This window comes from Dermacentor silvarum, chromosome 2 (genome assembly GCF_013339745.2).
Source record: "Dermacentor silvarum isolate Dsil-2018 chromosome 2, BIME_Dsil_1.4, whole genome shotgun sequence".
In the NCBI taxonomy this organism is placed as follows: domain Eukaryota; kingdom Metazoa; phylum Arthropoda; class Arachnida; order Ixodida; family Ixodidae; genus Dermacentor; species Dermacentor silvarum.
Window position 1 is genome coordinate 248,273,603 of NC_051155.1, and position 21,668 is coordinate 248,295,270.

At 46.7% G+C, this 21,668-nt stretch overlaps 1 protein-coding gene across 1 annotated transcript; it reads left to right on the plus strand.

Moving 5' to 3' along the window:
- Positions 1 to 15,861: 15,861 nt before the first annotated feature.
- LOC125943689 (uncharacterized) lies at positions 15,862 to 21,059 on the plus strand. Its single transcript, XM_049663152.1, has 2 exons — positions 15,862 to 16,030; positions 20,590 to 21,059. Exons 1-2 carry the CDS (start codon positions 15,962 to 15,964, stop codon positions 20,950 to 20,952), a joined length of 432 nt encoding a protein of 143 aa, XP_049519109.1. The 5' UTR covers positions 15,862 to 15,961; the 3' UTR covers positions 20,953 to 21,059.
- The last annotated feature ends 609 nt before the right edge of the window (positions 21,060 to 21,668 follow it).

Below are 21,668 nucleotides of genomic sequence, written 5' to 3' on the forward strand. Positions count from 1 at the left end.
TCTATCAAGAAAGTGAACAAGACATCTTGTGGGCCATTTGTGACGGCCTGGCTACGTGGACGTGTCGCCTTCACACTTTACGCTTAACGAGATGAATTCAAGAGCGAGAAGGGTCTATGTCACACATGACTTGCGATTTAAACTACCTTGAGTGTACGTGACATATACCCTCGTTACCGCCGACATTACAGACGAGTAATCGTAGACTGAGAATGATGATAAAAGCTGACGAACCAATTCCGACAGCTGCAAATATTAGATGCGCTTAGTTATGACATCAGCCCGCTGACTAACTTTATCTGACTGTTTCTGCATATAATCAACTAGCTTCAAATGGTCACTTTAACTATCTCTATAGTTGGGCCCAATTTTATTCTAGAATAAAATTGGGTTGGAGTGCATACGGCAGGCACTGCCAAATCCTGACTGAGAGCTTACAACTGTCGTTGAAAAGAAAAGTGTACAATCATTGCATTGTACCGGTGCTAACATATGGGGCAGAAACTTGGAGGTTAACAAAGAAGCTCGAGAACAAGTTAAGGACCGCACAAAGAGCGATGGAACGAAAAATCTTAGGACTATCATTAAGAGACAGGAAGAGAGCGGTGTGGATCAGAGAACAAACGGGGATAGCCGATATTCTAGTTGACATTAAGCGGAAGAAATGGAGCTGGGCAGGCCATGTAATGCGTAGGATGGATAGCCGGTGGACCATTAGGGTTACAGAATGGATACCAAGAGAAGGGAAGCGCAGTCGAGGTCGGCAGAAAACCAGATGGGATGATGAAGTTAGTAAACTAGCAGGCGCAAGTTGGAATACGCTAGCGCAAGACAGGGGTAATTGGCGATCGCAGGGAGAGGCCTTCGTCCTGCAGTGGACATAAAATACAGGCTGATGATGATGATGATGATGATGATGATGATGATGATGATGATGATGATGATGATCGTTGGGCCAGTGTATCGTTAGAGGTTTATGAACTCAGTCGCTAAGCCATTTGTCAATTATACTGTAACTCTGTAATTTCGATGATCCCGTTGCAATGCAGATGTGATCTGTTCATCGCCAAGTTCTTAATTAGCGAAGGTGAAGGGTGAGGATGGGCAAACATAATTAACCCTTTATTAACAACATATATAAATACCCCGCAAAATGTGTATTTGCTATTTAAATGTGCAAAACACGCCGAGAATAAGCATAATCAATTAAAAGAAAAATATTTTGCAGGTACTTTTTCAGCAATAGAGGGGAAACCAGGCAGAAAACTGGAAGTGGGCTTCACCCCAAGCCACCTATGGCTTCGTTTGGAATTTGTACAGACAGCTCTCGTCATTTGTGAACCATAGTGGTACATTTCGCTTGCTTTACATAACGTCTGTGACACTCCTGCAGCCAGGCATTTTGCATCATTCTACCTCTCCTGACAGTGCTTTGAAAACAAAGTCACGTGGCAAACGTTTTCCTTCTCGTCCTCTGTTCCTATACCCTATACCAGCAAATGACGCTCACAGCCTATCATTCAGTGTTGGGCGAAGAACTTAAGCCATAAACTTCATACTCACTACCAATATTTTGGGGGGAAGAAAATTTTCTGGTATGTTGCCTGTAGGCAACACTCGTCAATAAAGGGTTAAGTGTGCGGATAGAAAGGCTTTTACTTGCCTCATGTGGAAAGGGCCGCCGCACCTGAACACAAAGGTCGTACAAAGATTATCGCATGATAACTGGCACAAAATAAAAGAGGACAATGACCACGGAGAAAGGCTGCACACAGCATTATACAGTGCACAGCGGGCAGTCCATCAGCAGTGCAGCTTCTTTATCGAATGATGTCGAGAGCATGAAGAACTGCAATGGCAGCGAAGTGATAGGCCGCATGCGTCTCCGGCGTTTCTTCAGAGTGAGCGACCGTGAACGAAATTTGTGTTTGCGCACTGAGACTGAAATAAGAGAAGATGCGGAGTAAAAATTCGAACTGCGTCAAGTCGCAGCTTTGTGTGTAGGCATACATCTCTTGCTAGTTCACATGCGTAAGCGCTCTTAATAGCGACCTTTTGAACTCCGTAGTTTGTCCGTCCAATTTCTACAAAGCTATTGCAGGTACTTGGGTATAGTAATGTTTCACATACTATTGTCTTTCACTTATCGGATTTGCTTTAAACCACGAGAAAATGATTGTCAGAAGCTTAAGTCATTTTTGTGTAAGAGCGATAGTTTATCAAATCAATCTTCATTCAACATGTAAGATATTGGGAGCGCTTTTCCAGCGCTTTTAAGAAATAAGAATGGAGCAGGGCAGGAGGAACGCTGGTATTCAAGTGATTTTTCCTGGAAAAAAACTAGACTATGTGGAGCAGAAAAGGATCAGAGCGCATGCCTATCACTATATACTTCTCATGCATGCGTAATATGTAGTTGAAGACGAGCGTTCGTTGTGATGTCCTGTGTTCTTCCTCTTCTTGAAAGTGCTGAAAATATTAGGTAAACATAGTGTAACAACATTTATTGCAATTATCGAGGACGACTCGCTTGTACGGGAGAAAAGAAAACGAAAAAGAAAAATAGCATAGCCGGTACAAAACTAGCGTCGCGTGACTCATCATTTCACGTCAGGCACACGTGTGCAGTAGATGGCGCCAAGGCAGTGTGGCTGTACTTGCTAGCTTCACCACTTGGATTTATTGAAGTCCCTATACATACACGTTGCTGTGGCGCGTGCATGAAGGGGCTTCAGTATCCATTTGGCCGATGAGATAGAAGCGCTTATGGGAACAATGGGGGTTTCAACCACTTTTATGTGGTTATCAAGCCAGGTGAAGAGGCGTGCACAAATCTCGACCCCTTATGTAACTTTTCAGGGGAAAATACGAAGAAGAAAAAAATCAGACGTCCTTGCTTTTCGTGCAAAGCAGCGACAGCTGACTTCGCTGTAGGTATACCACGCAGGCAACTCCTTCCGTATGTGATGACATTTAGTCTTTGCTTCCGTAAAACGTGCACGATACTTTTGCGCTTTTCCTTTTCTGTTCTTCGAGGAAATTCAATTTTAAGTCCAAGGTTTTTCTTGGTATATGTAAAGTCGGGTCAGCATAGTTATAATCGTTCACATATTCAAGTGAGATCCTGATAGTCCTACCTGCAGAAACATTCTGCCTTTCGCTATCTTGCATTAAAGAAAATTGAGCTAATTAAATGTAGAGAACCCATACTTCCCGATTCACGCGGGAACTGTCCTCAGCCTTTACGGGGGTGGCCAAGGGGCCCCGATGGGGCTGTGCACTGCTTGCTTGCTTGGCCTGCACGCTGTGCTGGAACGCAAGTTTTGGAACAGGCAGGTCTGCAACGTGTGGCGACATGGACCTCCCATAACCAGGGGAACAGGCACTGACACTGAAAGCAGCAAAGCAAAATATGACGTCGTCTTTCTGGATATTCGAACCAGAAGGCCCATTTAGAAATTTCTATAGTGGCGTCGCACTCATAAAAAACTACCTGCAGATAGAGGGGCTGTGACGTTAATACGCATCCATGCCATTTTCGGATCAGCGCGAAAAAACGGGACGTGAAGGAGGAAAATACAAGAAAGCACTAAATGCTTTCTCTCACACCTCTCTCACTGAACTTTCTCTCTTTCTTTATTAAAGAGAGGATACTACATATATTGGGTGATACTAAATTTGTGGCAATAAACAGACGCACAAAGCATCAACAAAAACAGACAAACCATCGCAGCTTCAAGGTGTATATGATATATCTATAAACTAGATATATTTCTTTCTTTGACAGGGCCATACTTGACTGGATTACGCAGGCTTCTATTCTTTATTGATATGACACGCTTCAGTGATTTCCCTCGTGTTTTAATCGTGACGCCTGCACAATATGACGGCATTATCAAATAAAGGAACAGATCCACATTCTCGACTATGCGCAGCTAAGTGTGACACTGCATCATTTTTTTCTCGATTTCGCGTTCATTAAGGCGCACATTATTAGGGGACAGCTGGTCGTCCGCCACTCGGAGTCTGAAGGCAGAAGTGGAAGATTGCACTGTCGCCCCACATGGGAAAGAAGATGGTTCTCTTGCGCATAAGTATATATACAAGCAATGTTTTATGTGTTCTTTCTATGTGTTTCCTTAGCTACTACATAGACTCGTCCGAGGACCGGGTCTGTCATTACAGGATTATATCTATAAAAATAAAACAGAACTTCGCACAGAAACAGAAAACAACGAAGTTACCGCGCAGTACATTTGCTCGCAACTCGCACATGCTTCTGCTGGGCGCATCTGTGCCGACTTCTTCCGCACACGCAACGAATTGCCGTCCGTGTGATCAACTACGCAATCTGTTAAACGCATTCGTTACACACCTATATACCGTATAATACATTGACATTTTCCGCCGTTACTCGTGGTACACAGATGTTAAGGAGTAAAACTGGAAATGTAGATTTACAGAAAACGTCAATAGCGTCGCCTTTCATTTTCAATGTTAGGCGGCTTTTTACGCAGGCACAGATACAACCTCCTGGATTTTTAACAATATCACGCTGGCGTCGACCGTAGTATAGTAGTAGTAAAAACATTTATTGAAAAGAGAACAAGCGTTGCAGCTGGTCGAGCTTCTTCGCTCGCCGGTTGGTGTACGGTCATTAGTCCACAAGCCCTGCAAGCAGCAACTGCCTCCTGTGCCCGCCGTATACCAGCCGGAGCTCAGTCGTGCGGATCTGAGCCTGTCAGCGTTGCTTCCTATACTGGTCTGGGGTAGGGTGGGTTGAGAAGGGGCGTAAGATTGGGAGTATGTGCGCACTGTGTGATATAAGGAGGCATATTCAATCACAGTGAGGACATCTACATGAGTACAGAGTGAGATGGGTAGCATGGTATATAACCAAGGTGGAGATAAGTATTAGTCTGAAGTCCTCGCATGGCCACAGTCCCCTCGCGAGGGAGTGTTTTCTGTGGCGGGTGGTAGGGTGCAGGCTATTTAAGCGATATAGTGCTGCTGGAGATGAGTGTACTTACTGCACGTAAACGCCTTGAAGCGTTTTCAGGAGCTTTAACCACCCTATACTACTAAACCGCACTGACCGCACGGTTTATCAACACCTTACAGCGGCGAGAAGTGACGAGGTAGGCGATAGTACGCTCACAAAGCACTCTCCAGTGCGAGCGTCGTCTGCTCCGCTGATCGCTTCAGGAGTGCGCACACGCCTGGCCTTTGTTATCCGCTGGCCCCGTCGCGCACCGCCACAAATACCCAGGCCACGCAGCTACATGTATTCGCAATCATCGCTTCTGCTTTTCTTGTGAGACTTCATCGTACGTGCTGATATCTTTTTCATTTTTTTTTCAAATCTGTTTTCCTCTGTCGCAAGCGGGCTTCATTAATACCATAGAAGAATGAAATGCGTATCGCAGATCACACATCTTATAGTCGTACGTGTGTTTTCACGCCTGATTTTTGCGCACGGGACCGCGCAGATAACTGGCGGGGTGTGTGTCCTCTTGAAGGCCACAGCGTAGCAGACACTGAAGAGTGATTCGCTGGTCGATTCTCGCGCGAGTCGTAGAAGCTTTGCATTCGGCGCAGTATAGGCGCAGTAAGTGCTTACAAACTGTAACCCACCTGTCCCACCACCAACGCGACGGTTAAACAAAATAAAAATAAAGGGTAATTAATACGCTCAGTATATTTTTAGCTTGCATGAAATGAAACCTCTCAAAGTTTAAAAGTGGATCAGTGTATAGTTGCCGAACGAAACCATTTCAGCGCCAAGCGCCGACTGGTCGGCTTTTATAAAAGCCTTAGCTCTGACCTAGCGTTCGGCGCGCTTAAAGCCATGCAATCGGTCTACAGCTGCTTGCTTTATCGTGAACGTTAGTGTTACAAATGAAGCTTTTCTATGAAAATGGAAGTATGGTACTCTCTGTCTGGTAACCGTCGGATGGATTATCTTCCGAGGCTTCCGGCTTTTAAGGGCTTCTGTCCGCACTGCACAATATGCTTTACCTTATCAAACAATACCTACTATGAAACAGCGTTCACATATACTTTGGCTCTATTGTGTTCTGCGCTGACGTGCCTAACGAACTGTGCACGTAGGCAGCATTGTTACGCGAATGTCAAAATCTGGCTGGGATCGATGCGAGCTGCGCTCAAACAGAGATCCTTTGTGGTGGCAGTCTTACTTTCTTTTAGCATTTCTGACTCCGTTTCATTTCGTATCACTGTTATTTTACTAGCATCGCCGGTCAGACACAAAACAAAGCCTCAGTGATGCAATATCGTTTCATGTCACTGCATGATTGGTCTGTTATGAACCTCCCCCCCCCCCCCCAAAAAAAAAAAAAAGAAAAAAAGAAAAAAAACTGTCGTTTGCTCAACTCCCCGTGTTATGTGCGCAGAGTACCATGTCTACGTATACAGGCACAACATTACTGTCATCCAGTTTGCTCTGGGGGTATTCTAGCGAAACTTCTTCCAGCGCGTTTTACCTCGCAATGCAGGGAAATCTTGTTTCTAAAATAATTGAATAACCTACTTTATCGCGGCTTTAAAAAATGCCGTGCCATGCTGTTTCGCAGGTCGTAGATGCGTTTTTCTAGCAGTCACTGCTCCGCTATCGTAATAATTGATGTTGCGCTATACCTAAAGCAGTATTTTTACTGTAGTATCCCCTCTCTCTCTTTGGAATTTCCCCAATAGAGGAAAAGTATTTACCGGATTCCAGCCCGTTTATAACATTGCTATAGCGCAACGTTTTCAAGAAAAGATAGCAACATTGCTGCCGCATTTATTGAGTATCAGTGGCACGGACTGCATTGCCCTTAATTTATCTTTGTGCGGATTATCTTGGACCTCTTACATGTCCTCATCCGTGTCTTTTGTGTAACAACGCACAACTTGTCAGAAGAGACACAAAATGACTTGCGCATCTTGTTTATTTCTTTTGAATAGTTGTGCACAGTTATACAGAACCAATGTATCAGAACCAAGTAGCCCAAGAAGATACATTCCGAGAAGTGGTCCCGTCAAACGTATTGGCTCTAAGCAGTAAACATTGAGTTTGATGATACCTCCCCTGCAGTTATGCCAAGCTCCCGTCTATTAAAAGGGTCCCTTGGAAGGCCACGTCATCCGAGTTTTCTAAGAAAGATAGGTATTGCTAAAGGAGTTTCCGTCAGGAAAGCCAAGGCAGTTGTGGATACTTTATTAACCGTATTTAACTTGATGTTTTTTAACTCGACCTACCTATACCGCCGCGGTGGCGTGCTGGCTTTGGCGTTGCGCTGCTAAGCCTGGGTGCGCGGTATCGAATCCCGGCCGCAGCGGCCGCATTTCGATGCGGACAAAATGCAAAACGAAAAAAAAAAGAAAAAAAAAAAAGAAAAGAAACGAGCGCCCGTTTACCGGGCATCGGGTGCACGTTAAATAACCACAGGAGGTCAAAACTAATTCAGAGTCCTCCACCACGGCGTGCGTCATAATCATATCGTAGTTTTGCTATGTAAAACCCCATGGTGGTGTTACGTGCCAAATTAAATTAAACTTTGCAGAATTTAACTTCACCTACCTGAATTTAAACCCACCTTTCAGGTAGAGTCATTGACGATAATCTTAGCATCACAGAAAAACTCCCTTCGTCTCCTATCTTTAGTTATAGTCATTGACGATAATCTTAGCATTACAGAAACTCCTTACGGCTATTTCGCTAGTCATTGTCCTATAATTTTCTGTCGATATCCGTTTAATTTTCATCTTTATTCCCGCTAAATGTGTCTTACGTTCTTCGAAAGCTCGTTCCTAGTCATTTGCACTTCTTTTGTTTGGTGTGAGCTCATGTCACAGGTGTTTGTTATTAAACGAATAAACTGATTTACCTGTGGCAGTATACACCTTGATGGCTCCATGCTCTCCGTTCAGCCACTCCACCGGCATGCATGTGTTAACGCTTCGCAGTTAAAAGAAATTGCTGCTGTTGAGGACTTTGCAGAAATGTCCTTGTCACATTGCTCTTATCCTCAGCGTCCCATTTTTGCTTAGTGCAACATGTGGTGTCCCACACAGAAATTCGAAGTTTTATTTATTAGACTTCATTGCCGAATACCTCCGCTTAACCTTTATTTACACAGGTCTGTTCTTACTTCGTCCCTTCGATGTCATGTTTATAATGAAAAATGCACTTGCAGAAAATTATATTTAATACGTCATCTATTTTTGTCGCAATGGAAGCGCCTTCTGGATGCCGATTCTCTATACGGCGCTTCCGGAACACACAGTCAGTCAAAGCTTTTCTTGCGGTGGGTCTTTCGACGCTTTCCTTAGTGCTTCAGCACTGGGTTCCATACTCAGGGGCGTGTGTGGTGCCTTATTTAATTCTACGTGTGAGAGAAACTCACATTCAAATTATTTGCTTAGTTTGGACCACAAATTGACATCTGAGCCGGCAGAACTGCCTGGTGTACGAGAGGCTGTCCGTTACATCAAAGCACAGGCAGCTTCAGGAAGGGACAGTGTTCTCTGATGATAAGTGAGCGTTGCAGGCGATAGAGGAAAGAGCCTTCTTACGTCCTGGTGTCAGAAATCGCAGAGCTTCACAACAGGGCCCAGCGCCCAGGCCGCAACATCACCTTTCAATAGGTCCCTGTGGCATTTGGTAATAAACTCGCCGATAGCGAGGCAACATCGGCCTCTCTTGCGTCACTTATGCAGAACCTTTGGATGGCATACAGGGCTCACGCTGAAAACATCCACAGACGCGCCTGCATGTGTTCGGTCCGGGCGGGAAATTCCGTACATCCCCAAAAGTTACGCGAAGCAAGGCGTCTTTGATACACTAGATTCGTCCAGGCGTTCCCTTTGTCTGCCGCCAGCACATCTCATTGGCCGGTTGAATAGCTCTAACTGCTAATACTTCCAGACGCCTAAAGTGCCGGAACATATGAGTGCTGAGAATGTGTGCCGGTGGACAGTTTACTAGCCAGCGTCAGCGGGCAATCACTGTCGGAAGGCACTGTTCTCGGCCCGTGGCTAGGGAACCTTCATACGCACGCGTTCGTTATACACACGCCTACAGCGCTCGAGCACGTGTGCGTATATGAAATACCCGTAGTCCGATACTGCAGCCATTGCGAGGCAGACAACTTGAAAGCGTTGCGGTAGTTTCTGCATGCCGCGGGACTGGACGAACGGCTTTAGTAGCGCCTTGTGCGTACGCATTTTTTAGATGCGAAGCAGCTTATGGTGGGGGCTTTGTCCGTCCCTCCTGCGTCCCGCGGCGTCCCACACCACCACAGCGCATGCACGTTCCCTCCCCCTCTCTCTCCTCTCCTACGCTTCCCCCTTTCTCTCCTCTAGGAATCCTCTACTGTACGGAGCGGCGCCCGCGTCCCACACCCCAAAAGCGCATGCGCGTCCCCTCCCCCTCTCTCTCCACTCCTACGCTCCCCCCTTTTCTCTCTTCTAGGAATCCGGAGCGGCGCGCACGAGAGGTGGTGCGACAGCTGCATACTCCGCTGGGGGCGCCACGGTAGTTCCGCGGTATGAAAATGACGGAGCGCGCGCGCTTCATTCTCTCTCCTGTGCAGCGCCGCGATGAGCGCTCGGGCCGCTGCCGCGAAACCATCTCCCGCTCAAGCTAACCATCTCCCCGCTGCTTCGCATCCACACATGGTTCCCTTTAGCGGGAGATGGAGTAATTTTTTTTCTTTTACTTCGGACACTTTTTTTAAAGCTTATAAAATTACCCGTATCACAGCACTACAGAAGAATTATCTGCCCGGGAAGACATCATTCGCAAGAAAAACCACAGCAATCCACTCACTAACTAAACTAGTCGCGTTAATTAATGTCTTAGTTGAAAACATTATGGCACATGCTTATATTGGAAAGTTTAAGGGAATCCAATAAGCGTCTAGTTAAGGGGTTTCAACAATTCAAAATGGCCATGTAGACTGAAATAGCTGGCGTCGTATATTATGTTAACTTACCTGACTATACGCACACAAAGGACCGCGAAGCGCGACCCATCGTCCAACCTCTGTGTGACGTAAAGATATGGTCTAAAATAACACTGCAGCCGCACTTCCCTTTTCCCACAATATGATTCCGATTGCCGCTTTCCGAGGTTCCCGATTGGACGCATAGTCACTTCAGCAGCAGGGACTGCCTCCACGGCGAGAGAGCCCCCAGAGGCCCTGTCCTATCAATACTCCCTACGTTAGCTTACCTAACTACTGCTAGATTCAAGAGACACGCAATTATTCATGACTATTTGAAATCATGGCTATAGCTCATTTCTTAGAGTATCCACACCTCATATTCGCTTGGCACAAAGATTTCTTTCACACTAGAAAACCTGAACTAATTTTTACCCGATTACGTTGTCGGGGGGATACCTGCTTTAAACTTTTATCGTTGCAGGGCTGGTCTGGCACCATCCCCCCTCTGCCCAATCTGCGGATAAGATGAGACGCTTAATCAATTCTTCTCATTCGGTCGCCGTTTCGCTTTAAGGGAAAAAGTTCTAGAATCAAGGTTTAGACAACTCGGCGTAAATGTTTTCCATTCCGGACGTTCTTTTTCTGGGAGTCTCCTGTCCCGGACACTGCCATAGCGATGCTTGCACAGCCGTGGACAAAATTTTACTTGTTTCAGGGTGAATTTTCTTGGTAACTTCTTCATAAGGTATTTTTCATTCATTTCTCGCTGATAATTTTTGCTGATTTTAGTAATCAATTACCGCCTTTCCTAATACCATCGGAATCTTGGCCAATCTCTCGCAGTGGGCATGCGCCATCGAAGAAGGAAGACGAAACTTAACGAAATGCTCGATAGGAAACAACAGTGCATCAGACCACTGCTCTTTATCACGCCGACAATATTCATACCAGAGAAAGCTATATATACTCGAAGCTCCACTCTGCAAAAGTGGGTTAGGATTAAGTATACCGGTAATTTTATCATTCGAGGCCTCGACACTATAGCCTATAGTCAGAGACATTTGTTGCAATTGTTTGACTTTTTAACTGAAACAAAACGATTACCCTGCTTATGCTTGTAGCTTTATTCTATCTATCAGATCAGCATTCATTTTATTGAAATTGGCTCTCCAAATTCTTTATTAACTTTGTATTTATTCTTTCCTTTATAACCTCTTTTAAAATTTCCCCTTCAGTTAGGCTGACTACTAGGTGGTGTTGATATTAGTCTATACTCCGTTCCATACATAGCAGTCAACGCCGTGGAAAGAAGTTCGGTCAAGAAAAGTCGTCACTCGGCGCGTTCCTTCTATGCTTCGCAGGGCGTTCCGTTCATGCTTGGCGGCGCGCAAACAGCGGTCGCTCGCGCGAGCATGCACGCGAAGCTCCTCGCAACGGGTTTCAAATAAAAAAAAAAAACCTGAAAAGAACAACAAAAATGAAAATGATCTAAAACAACGCATTAGCAGCCGTATATCACAGTGTGTTTGTTGCTAAGGTTTGACGCAAACTTGTTTCATTTAATACTGAGCCTATATAAAAAACAGTTGCGCACAATTGCGGTAAAAAAAAACATCAAACTATATCGAAGTGCGAACGAAGCCACTGCAAGAAGTCTCTCTAGCTTGCACTGCAGCATTGACTGGTGTATATGTATAGTTATTTTAGTATATATCCTTTTGTTTTTCCTTTTACCTTGCGTTTAATTCTCATTTTCAAATAAGAATTTTTTTGATCTACCTCCTGCCGCCCGGTTCTTGGCCTATCCCCCTTAGTGGGTACGAGCCATAAGAGAGGTCCACCACCGCCTTGCTTGGTCTCGTCGAAGCCGAGCGTCCTCGTCCTTGCGCGCGCGGTCATGTCCACTCGAGCGCTCATGGTGGCATTCTTCGTGCTCGCGACTGCGAGCGTCTTCGTGTACATGAGGCAATCGCTTCCGGAGCCGCTGTATCCCAAAGCCGAGTACTACCGGAGTCACTGGAAAGACGCCTTGCGCGAGGTGTCGCCGAGCGGCCAGCGCACGCGTGGCGACGGCTGGGCGGTGAGCCAGCTATGCCGCCAGGGTGTCGACGTACTCGTCATCGTGCACAGCGGTCCGCGCCAGTGGCACCGGCGCGTGACACTGCGAGATACTCTCTTCGAGAAGGCGGCCTTCCGCCACTTCAACTGGTCCGGCCTGTTCATCTCGGGACGAGAGAAAGACGGCGAGGAGCTGGACCTGTGGCTCGACACGGAGGCCGTAGTCGCGGGCGACTTCATTGTTCTGGAGGACGTCGACGTGAGCTCGTCGGATCAGTGGATCGCCGGCATGCGATGGGTGTCCGAAAACTGCGCGACCGTCAGGCATGTTGTGGCCATGGATGACGCAGAGTTGGTAGAGCCCTTCAAGGTATACCGCACGCAAATAATTGTCAGAGAATTATATATGATATAGGTATGCATGCACGGCGTCGTGTACCTCAATGGGAAACGGCTGTACGCAAGACGCGATGCGGCGCCAGATTAGACTTACTGAGAAACCGAAGCGAGCGCTGACATTAACATTCCGCCTTGCTTGTGTTTTTAACCAATGAGAGGGGGCGCATAGCTGCTCTGTCTGACAATCAGAGCTGACAGGATGGCGTATTAGACAGTAAGGCAGAATTTGACAACGTAGGAAAGAAAGAAGCATTCCTCTATGAGTTCCATGGTATATCCTGAACCGCACCTCGTGCATCTAATGACGGTGGTAGAACAGGAGAGGCGGCCAAACGAGCGCTGCGAGCGCGCCTCCACAACTCTCGAGTTTTTTCGGAAGTCGCCACAACAATGACGTCCTACGGATATCTTAATTATGAATCCACTGTCAGGACATGGATGCCCTAGGGAGGTGTCGAATACGTTCAGCGGACGTCCCTCGCACAATCGTTCGGCCGCACTTTCCGTGTCCTTCGGACATCCCTTGCATGCCCGCCTGACCAGCTTTCCGAACGCCACCCATATATATATATATATATATATATATATATATATATATATATTATCTTTAATAACAGTTATACTGGAAACTTCGTGTGACCCCGAAAGATTAACTGAAGTGACGAGCTTATATGGGTATTTGCAAGACCTCAGAGTAGGAGACAATTCAGTTTTACAGCCCAGTCCCCTCGCACCGCCAAGAGACTGGCGTATCTTGGTTGAGCCACGCGACAAGCGGATTCAGTTAAACACGTTAGGGAGATACATGTGTTTTGTCCGTATTAAGTCGCATAAGTACACATCCATGAAAAAGCAATGTAACGCCTTGTGAAAGATTTAATACAAAAGATACAATCAAGGAATCTTTTCCTGACGAAAGGTCAGTTATTGAGAAGATAAGACATAACTTACATAAACATTAAACGATATATAACAAATTCTGAACACAACTTATGACTAGAATTATTAGCATAAGTATAATGTGATTCCATAACGCCATAGTTTCATTACATGTCAAAGCATGCCTTATGCCACTGGTTTCGTTTATTTTCCAGAGGCAGAACAAATGATTATAGAGTAAAAATTATCAGGCGCCCAAATAAATAAACATATTAACAAACAAATAAATAAGACAGCGATATCGCAAAAGTATGAAAGGACTCGATAGCAAATATAGGAACGTGGATTGTGTAATTGAGAGGAAAATGCAGCATACGACGAATAAAAAATGTCCAGTTTCGCCCGAAAGGCGAAGCATCAATTGCGATAGCAAATAAGTAGAGAGCTATTCGGAGTAGGGATAGTAGTTTTATCGGCTGCATAAACTTGGACACATTCGCTTACTAACTGAATTAACAAGCGTGGTGTCAGCGCTCACAAAGCAAACATGAATAGATCACCCTCAATGACCGCAGACGACTGTCAAAACGCTGGCAGCAAGCGCAGCGCCGCAGCGAGCGAAGGTTCGTGCGGTCTATCGCTTCAACTGAAACTGAACGGTGAATGCACAGCGCATACAAAGGTCAGAGCCGTGTGGAGATCGCTTTTAAGAGACGGTGCGGGCGACCGCCACAGCCGGGCAAAGTGCAAGCGCAGTTGTTGGCAGAGTAGAAGCTGCCTCCCCCTCCCTCCCGCACTGCCTTCCCGCTTTCTTGCTTTCGCGCGGGAGATTGAGTGGCCAGTTCTCCTTGCGCCCGGTTGCAACATACGTATTTGGTGCCGCAGCACAGCGTTGCCCCGCCTCCCTCCCTCCCTCCCTCCCTCCCATACCCCCACGGCCTTTCGCGCGACGAAGGTCGCGTTTGCTTTCCGCCATGCGTTCGCTCGATCTCCGTGATAGCGCGCGACGATGTTATCGCCCTTGGACTTTATGCGGAACCTCACGGCGACGACGACGGCGACGGCAGAAATCCGGTTGAAGTGTCCATATAATTGCTATCACAATAAAATGCACAGATAGACTAGGGAGTTTTACAAATAGAGCAACCACGCGTCTTTTCTTACCCAAATGCCCTCACTCTGCTTGCGCTGTTATGGACCCCATTTTCGTTCCTTTGTGTAACTTTTTTGCGTTGTTTTCTAAGCCAGGTGGCTTTGCTTTGACTTGTAAGTTGGTGCCTTTCTCTCTCCTATTAAAACATCAGTTCTTTGTCTGATACGATGATTTCACCATCATCGAAAAAGTGTTCGTTCGGGCACTTGATCTGGAAATGAAGTCGTCGGAAATCTTATTCAAATTGATTTTGCGGGAGAGTTATTTGTGGGAATGCAAAATTGCCAGATGATTCAAACGGGCTTGTCCAGTCGTCGACCGCAAGTACATTTTCATTCGCCGAAGGCAAGAAAAGGACCTCTCGGATGTGGCAGACGAGACCGGTATGGCCAACGCAATTTTTTTTAGCTTGGCCATTTCCGGCAAAAGGTTTCGCAGGTGTTCGCCCTTGCCCCCTGTAAACATGTGCACGACGTCCCCAAATGTGTGAAATGATGCCGACCTTTGCTGGCTTAAAATGTCAATCAGCATATCTCTGTGCAAAATCGGGCGTCCTGGTTCAAGGTCGTCACCGTAGAACTATGTTATATATGCTTCGTCTTCCTTCCCTATGGCAGGCTGCTCAATGTGGGACTTATGCTGCCACATATCAGGCGGATACGTGTTGTTTAACGAAGACAGCACTGTGTCAAGTACTTCATAGAACCTCCAGCGGTACATGTCACTCGCTGATGAAAACACGTGAGCTGAGGAACCTTCTTGATAGCGGCGTGGAGTCTTCTTTCACCTAGCGGCTAGAACACACGGGTCCTCAACTTCTACTTTTCCTGCCTCTGCCATACATATGTGGGTCACGCGGTTAATTTTGTAGTTAATCTGCGCCGAGTTCAAGCTTAGGCCATCCGAGATGGCTGGTCCCTTCGTGTGCGCTGTCTCCCTGCGCGCCTAGTGTTATGTTTCCGCGGGTTCTTATACGGTGGAAAATACGCTTCCTTTTCAGCGTCAGACGGGTTCTGGCGAAGTACCGATAAGCGAGGTGCCAAAAATGTATTCAAATGATGACCCGAAGCCTACTTGGGGGAGTGAGGGCAAGGGAGATCTGGCTGCGTGTTGAGAACGTTATCCCGTGGCCGGACCCAGTCCTCGAACAAAGTCACCGCCTTAAGCCCGTACTCGTGCTGGAATTTCTTTAGGACTTCGAATTCCCGCATGCCGTGACGCACGCTTGGAGTAACCTCCATCGCGCATGCGTAGTTTTTTTCTTGAGGAAGTGATTGCGGGCGTGGGCGGATATATGTGTGAGCGTGTAATGGGCAACAGATCCAATGATATTATATTTGCTAGCTTGCCTTCTGTGCATTATTTTATCTACTCGTGTGTGAAGCTATACTAATTCAAAACTGTCTCGCAGATGGCGCAGTACATAAGGGAGCAGCTGCCGTTGAGACCTCGCAGCCTGCACTGCTACGTCGCAAACGCAACGCCGAGCACACCGGCGTCATCTTGTTCGGGAAAATTCATCATGATGACATTCGATGTCATGCGTGACCTGCTGCGGGCTGCCACCCATGCGCCATCTGACCACCCGACGGTGCGATATTGTCAGAGCTCATACTACCTTATATTATCTGCCTATTTGAATTGATGGCTCACTAACGTATAATCTATATAAAGCGAGACTTGACGTCATTCGGAGGAGTCAGTAGACATTATGCACGACCACCGTGGCATCGCTTTACTGACGCAAACGTAAAAAAAAAAAAAAAAGATTCTGGCATCACATAAAGCGGGATTACAAACCTACAAGCAACCTCAAGACGATCGAGACAGCGTTAATTGAGAACACTTTTTCTTTACGTGTTAAAAAAAGAGACAGCAGGCTCGTGCCGCCCTGCAGAATCGCAGCCCAATTTCCAGCAAAGCTGTTTCTTTTGAGCTGTTGCATTGAAGTTGCCTGTAATTAAACCACACATTTTATAACGTAGCGCGCATACGAGTCAACGGAAGCGTTGCCCGCATACAATGCCTTCAAGCGTTTGTTTAAAAATTTCGAGAAAAAGCCGTACTTCACCTACACACATTTAACTTCCCAAGCATATCAGCCATAATGTTCCCCCAGTTTTCACCAAACTGGGTTTTGATGGCTCTTACAGTTATTCCACTATAGCTAGCTAAGTTCTACGCTTTTCTTTAAGTACACTTATAAGGCTCCGGAACGCTTGCATACGTAATTACCTGCCGTGGTTGCTTAGTGGCTATATTTTTGCGCAGCTATGCACGAGTTCGCGGGATCGAATCCCAGCCTCGGCGGCCGCATTTCGATGGGGGCGTAATGCAAGAAGACCAGTGTACTTAGATTTAGGTGCACGTTAAAGAACCCCAGGTGATCAAAGTTAACCCGGAGTCCTCCACTACGGCGTGCGCCTCATAATCAGACCGTGGTTTTGGCACGTAAAGCCCCATAACGTTTTTGATACGTAATTTAATTCGATAGCCATAACTAACCTACATACACTGAACCTTTCCTTTACAAATCACCCATAACCTGCCCCCTATTTCCTCAAGATAGCGAACCAAACAAGGTGACTTGTTTGGTTCACCAAGGACACCGCGAGCACCTCGTATATTACGCATTGAATTAGGGAGAAAATTATGGTTGATTAAGAATTTGCAAAGCTCATTAAGTAATCATATGCAAAGCTAATTAAGCCAGAAACGTAAAACTCTTGCCACTTACACTTAACCTGCTCCTATTTTCATCAAATGTGAACTCGGTGTAACGTGAGCGTTTTCGGAACACAGGCAAACAGCAGATAACGGTATAACGCCTTCTAGCACTTACAAAAAAAAGTTGGCAGCCCCTCCCTTGTCGAGGAAATGGGGGTAAGTGAAGCTTGGGGGTATGCTTCTTCGCTGTTCTTTGGGACGAATTGCACTGACGCGTACCGCGTTGTGCTCGAACCACAACCGGTCACACGCACTGCAGCGGGCTCCGAAGTTCCGGTTAAGAAACTCGCGTTGAAATCTGGCCGTCGCACCGGGGAAGTTGGTGCTAGGGTTGCCGAAGCGTGCACCACCGTTGTCGGGTGCCTGGATGGCAAGACGACGCTGACATTTCGCCTGGGCTTCGGAAACCCTCATGCTAGAATCGGCACGTCGACGCCGAGCCCTTTCGCTAGCGAGTTCGCGGCGCTGTTGCTCAAACGCAGCCTGCTCCTCGGCGGAACGCACCACGCGAGGCCTTCCCATCCGGACGCTGAAACTGATCTGAGGCGAGGGAAGCCCGGCGGAGCGCGCGCCAACCCACTTTCCTTCCCTTTCCGTCCCCGCGACACACCAAACGACACTGATTGGTCGCGAGCGTCACGTGATCCGGCGCTGGCGCAGCTTTCCCCGCACCTGCTCTTTCTTTCTTCCTTCCTTTCTTTCCTTCTTTCTTTCTTTCTTGTCCCTGGCTCATACTCGCATATCCCTGGCTCATATACCCGCATATCCAATGCGGGTATGCGCCACCCGTGAGTTTTTGCGTGACTACAACGCCACCGAAACTTGTGAGCCAATACAAGCTTCGCTTGAAAAAATAATTTTGGGGTTTTATGTGCCAAAACAAAGATATGATTGAGGTACGCCGTAGTAAAGGAATGCGTATTAATTTTTGACCACCTGAGGTTATTTAACGTGCACCCAATGCATGGTAGGCTCGGGCGTTGTTGCATTTCGGCCCCATCGAAATGCCACCGCCTGGATTTGATCCCACGTCCTCGGACTTACCGGCGCAGCACCAAAGCCACTACGCCACCGCGGCGGCTGCTTTCGAGCACTTAAGGAATTTTTTTACGAAGGTTGTAATTCAACCACACAAATTTAACTATGTATGCACATTGGTCAATACGTTCTCCCTATTTGAGCTAAATTTGGTCACGGTGGCAGTTATAATTCTCCCTGGATAGGGGGCTAAGTATTGCGCCGTTCGTAAATCACACCTATAACGCGCTCGTAGACATAATTCATTGCAAATACCGCAAATGATTCGCTCTCCTTATTTTCAAGAAATATCAGCCAGCTGCCTTGTTTTGTTCAGCGAAGAAATATACTACGGGCCTCGTGGGGGAACGCGTGGGCAGAAAACAATGGCACCCATTTTGTCTGAATATGAACTTGTCGCCACCCTATAGAACACTGGGACATAACGGATAACGGCCGACTCACGCTTTCAAGCCATATTTTTGAAGGTATTTTTTTTATAAAGTCCGTATTGAACATACGCTTTTAAATCTTTGCCCACAAATCACTCCTTAAAACTATCCATATTTTCTTAAAATGTTATCTTCGTGATGCATTGCGTTCTTCCAGGACATTGGGCGAACGTTTCCTATACGTGGTTCAGAAAACGCGTTGATAAAGCTGTGGAACGCTACGGTGTAATTAATTTGCTGCGAAGGCTGTAATTAACCTACGCACTCCAAACTTTCTGTACTGTAACTTCGCCTAATGGTTAGAGCATCAGTCTGTTGTGCTGGAAGACCGAGATTCGATCCCACTACCGGTCACATACAATTCTTTCATTCTTACATTCTTAGTCTGTGAGCTATTCAACAAGACAGCAGCACACAGCACAGCCACGGTCAGCGAAGGCCGCCAGGGTTCGCTAAAAAATGTTCGATTTGAAGTGGCAACGCTTCCAACAGCCTTCAGCAGCAAACATGTGAAACGAGTATTTCCGACGTATATTTCGTGTGGAGTGTATACGTCGCCTGGCGTCCGCACGTCAATTTGACACAAAGTAATGATCATTTCGTAATAATTCTCGTCAAAATGCGTGCGGTGAGGTTACTGACAACAGCAAATATTCCGTGGTATGCAGGTGGGTCATTATGACTGCGCATTTATCGCGAAGCAGGAAGTTAAGGATTCGACGCCACGCGTGCGCCACACAGAAATACGTCGCACAAACGTTTCGTCTCACGTATATCCGCTGCGCTAGAAGTCGTGCGTCTGGCCGCAGCGGCCGAATTTCCGAAGGGGGAGAAATGCAAAAAACGCTCGCGTGCTTATAGATTCAGGTGCACGTTAAATAACCCCGGGCCGGTCAAGATTTATCCGAACTCCCTCAGTACGGTGTGCCTCATAATCAGGTCATGGTTTTGGCTCGTAAGACCCCCAAATGTGTTCTTACGTTTCGTCTGCTTGCCGCTTTAGGCTGCGCAGTTAATCCTCGCGACTGTATCGACGGAACAGCTAGTGCTGATGCGAATAACTGGAGGACAGCAAGAACTTCTCTGCGTTTGCTGATACACAGCTGGAAGCTCAAACAAGCAGGATACATGCGTGCGGGCCCCTGTGCTCCTTTATGCGCCCTGCTTTCAATGATTGAGTTCTTTACTAAGCTTGATACAGTCGAACGCCTTTATAACGAAGTGCTCGGGGCCTCCAAAATTATTCGTTATACAGGTCACTTCGTTGTAAAGGTCGCGCACCGCACAACTCACAATAGAACCGGAGCAGAGTTATTCCTTCGTTATACTGGTCATTGCCGCGTAGAGGCATTCGTTATAGATGCGCTCGACTGTACTTAACACTTGAAATGCTACCTTTAAAAATATTAGATCAGGAAGAAGATAGAAGAAAAGGCTGCACCAGCCCCGCTATTACAGTCTATATAGTCTTAAAATAAGTATTGCGCAAAGTAGCAATTACGGCAACATCGAAGAAAAAAAAGTCACTAATTCGAAGCAAATAGGCCAAGTTGGGATGAGGACCGGCGATGGAAATTGACTGGGCTACGATGGATTGACTGTGCACAGCTATATATCGCTTGTGCTGCTGTATATACGCGGGGGTAAGTGCGAACTTGAGTGAAATCTGAGAAAGCGGAATGAGCGCGTATACGGAGGGCACCGGACCTACAAAGAGTTAGCACCTGCAGCCTTAAGCTATATGGCAAGTCAATTCTAAGGCTAAACAAATCATAGTGGTGATGATACAGTGCGCGCTGCGTTATGCGCGGCCCGACACTTGGCATGATTCTGAGGTCCCTCTTCTGCGAAACATTGTTTTTTTTTATTTGAGGGTCGCTGTTAATTATGTTGCAGTCGCCGCGTGCGAGCACACGTATAGTTGGAAAAATTCGCTGCATCTTTTGAAATGCAGGGCGGCGCTCACACAGTTGATGAGCTGGCTTTACTCCGAGGCATCGGTCACGCGAGCATCGCGTCGCCGCTTCACGTGGATCCGAGGAACACAGACTGCATTCTTCTCGGCAAATGCGCTATCGCGCATGACCCATATGAATACGTCGGCTGTTGGGACACCACGTGCCGGAGAGGCCAGTGGGGACTCATGCTTTTGCTTCGCTGGCTGAACGGTGGAGAACGCCTGGAACTGTCCACCAGGCTCGAGATTGGCGACTACAAGCACTTGTTCGAAGAGACAAGACTTGCGCTGCGTGGCAACCATGAGGAAAGCGACCAAGAGGCGGTTGACCTCAGCCGAGTAGCCGGAGTGGCGCTGTAATACGTAGCGGTATAGTTCGTCTGCGACCAGTTTTGATGGGGCGAACTCACTGATTCGTGTAAACAGGATTTAGGTGATCAACTTGAGGAGCATCATCAATTAAAGCTTCTTCGTTCGGGGGCTTCATTGTTTAGGATAAATGCGGGAGTCTTCTTGCAAGTGCGTGTGCGTGGAGGACGTTGAAGAATTAGCGCCACGCTGCGTGTGGGATGTTCTTATAGAGTTTGCTTGATTAGCACTTGTCGTACAGCAGTCATGTATACGACTTCCGGAATTGTCAAACTGCCGCACGGCTGTTTTGGAGGCTATGGTATTTGCAGATAAGAAAGTGCGGCAGAGGCGAGAGTGTATGCTTGAGCAAGGTGTCTGAGATTAAGTGTTGAGATATTTTCCGGAAAAAATTACTGGAGTGAACTCTGGCACTGCGATCGTTGAGCTACCATGGGAATTATGTTTAGTGCGTGGATTTGCATAAGTCTTCGCGCTTGTGCCTTCAAACGTTGTTGTGATGTTAATTATTATCGCTTTAGCTTTCTAAATTTCCAAGCACTCACCGTTTTCTAAACACACCAATCTAATTAGTCTCTGCACTAATGCGCAATCATTGCGAATTGTTGTGGTTGTAACGCAATATGTTGTTAAAAATGATCAATTCTCAAAGCCGTTTGAAGCCAGAAGGTCGAAGTTTTGGCAAGTACACGTACTCCCCATCATTT

Coding starts and splice junctions, on each gene's coding strand:
- LOC125943689 (XM_049663152.1), top strand. CDS start 15,962: ATGATGACATTCGATGTCATGCGTGACCTGCTGCGGGCTGCCACCCAT. Junction 16,031..20,589: donor CGCCATCTGACCACCCGACG/GTGCGATATTGT, acceptor TTTGAAATGCAG/GGCGGCGCTCACACAGTTGA.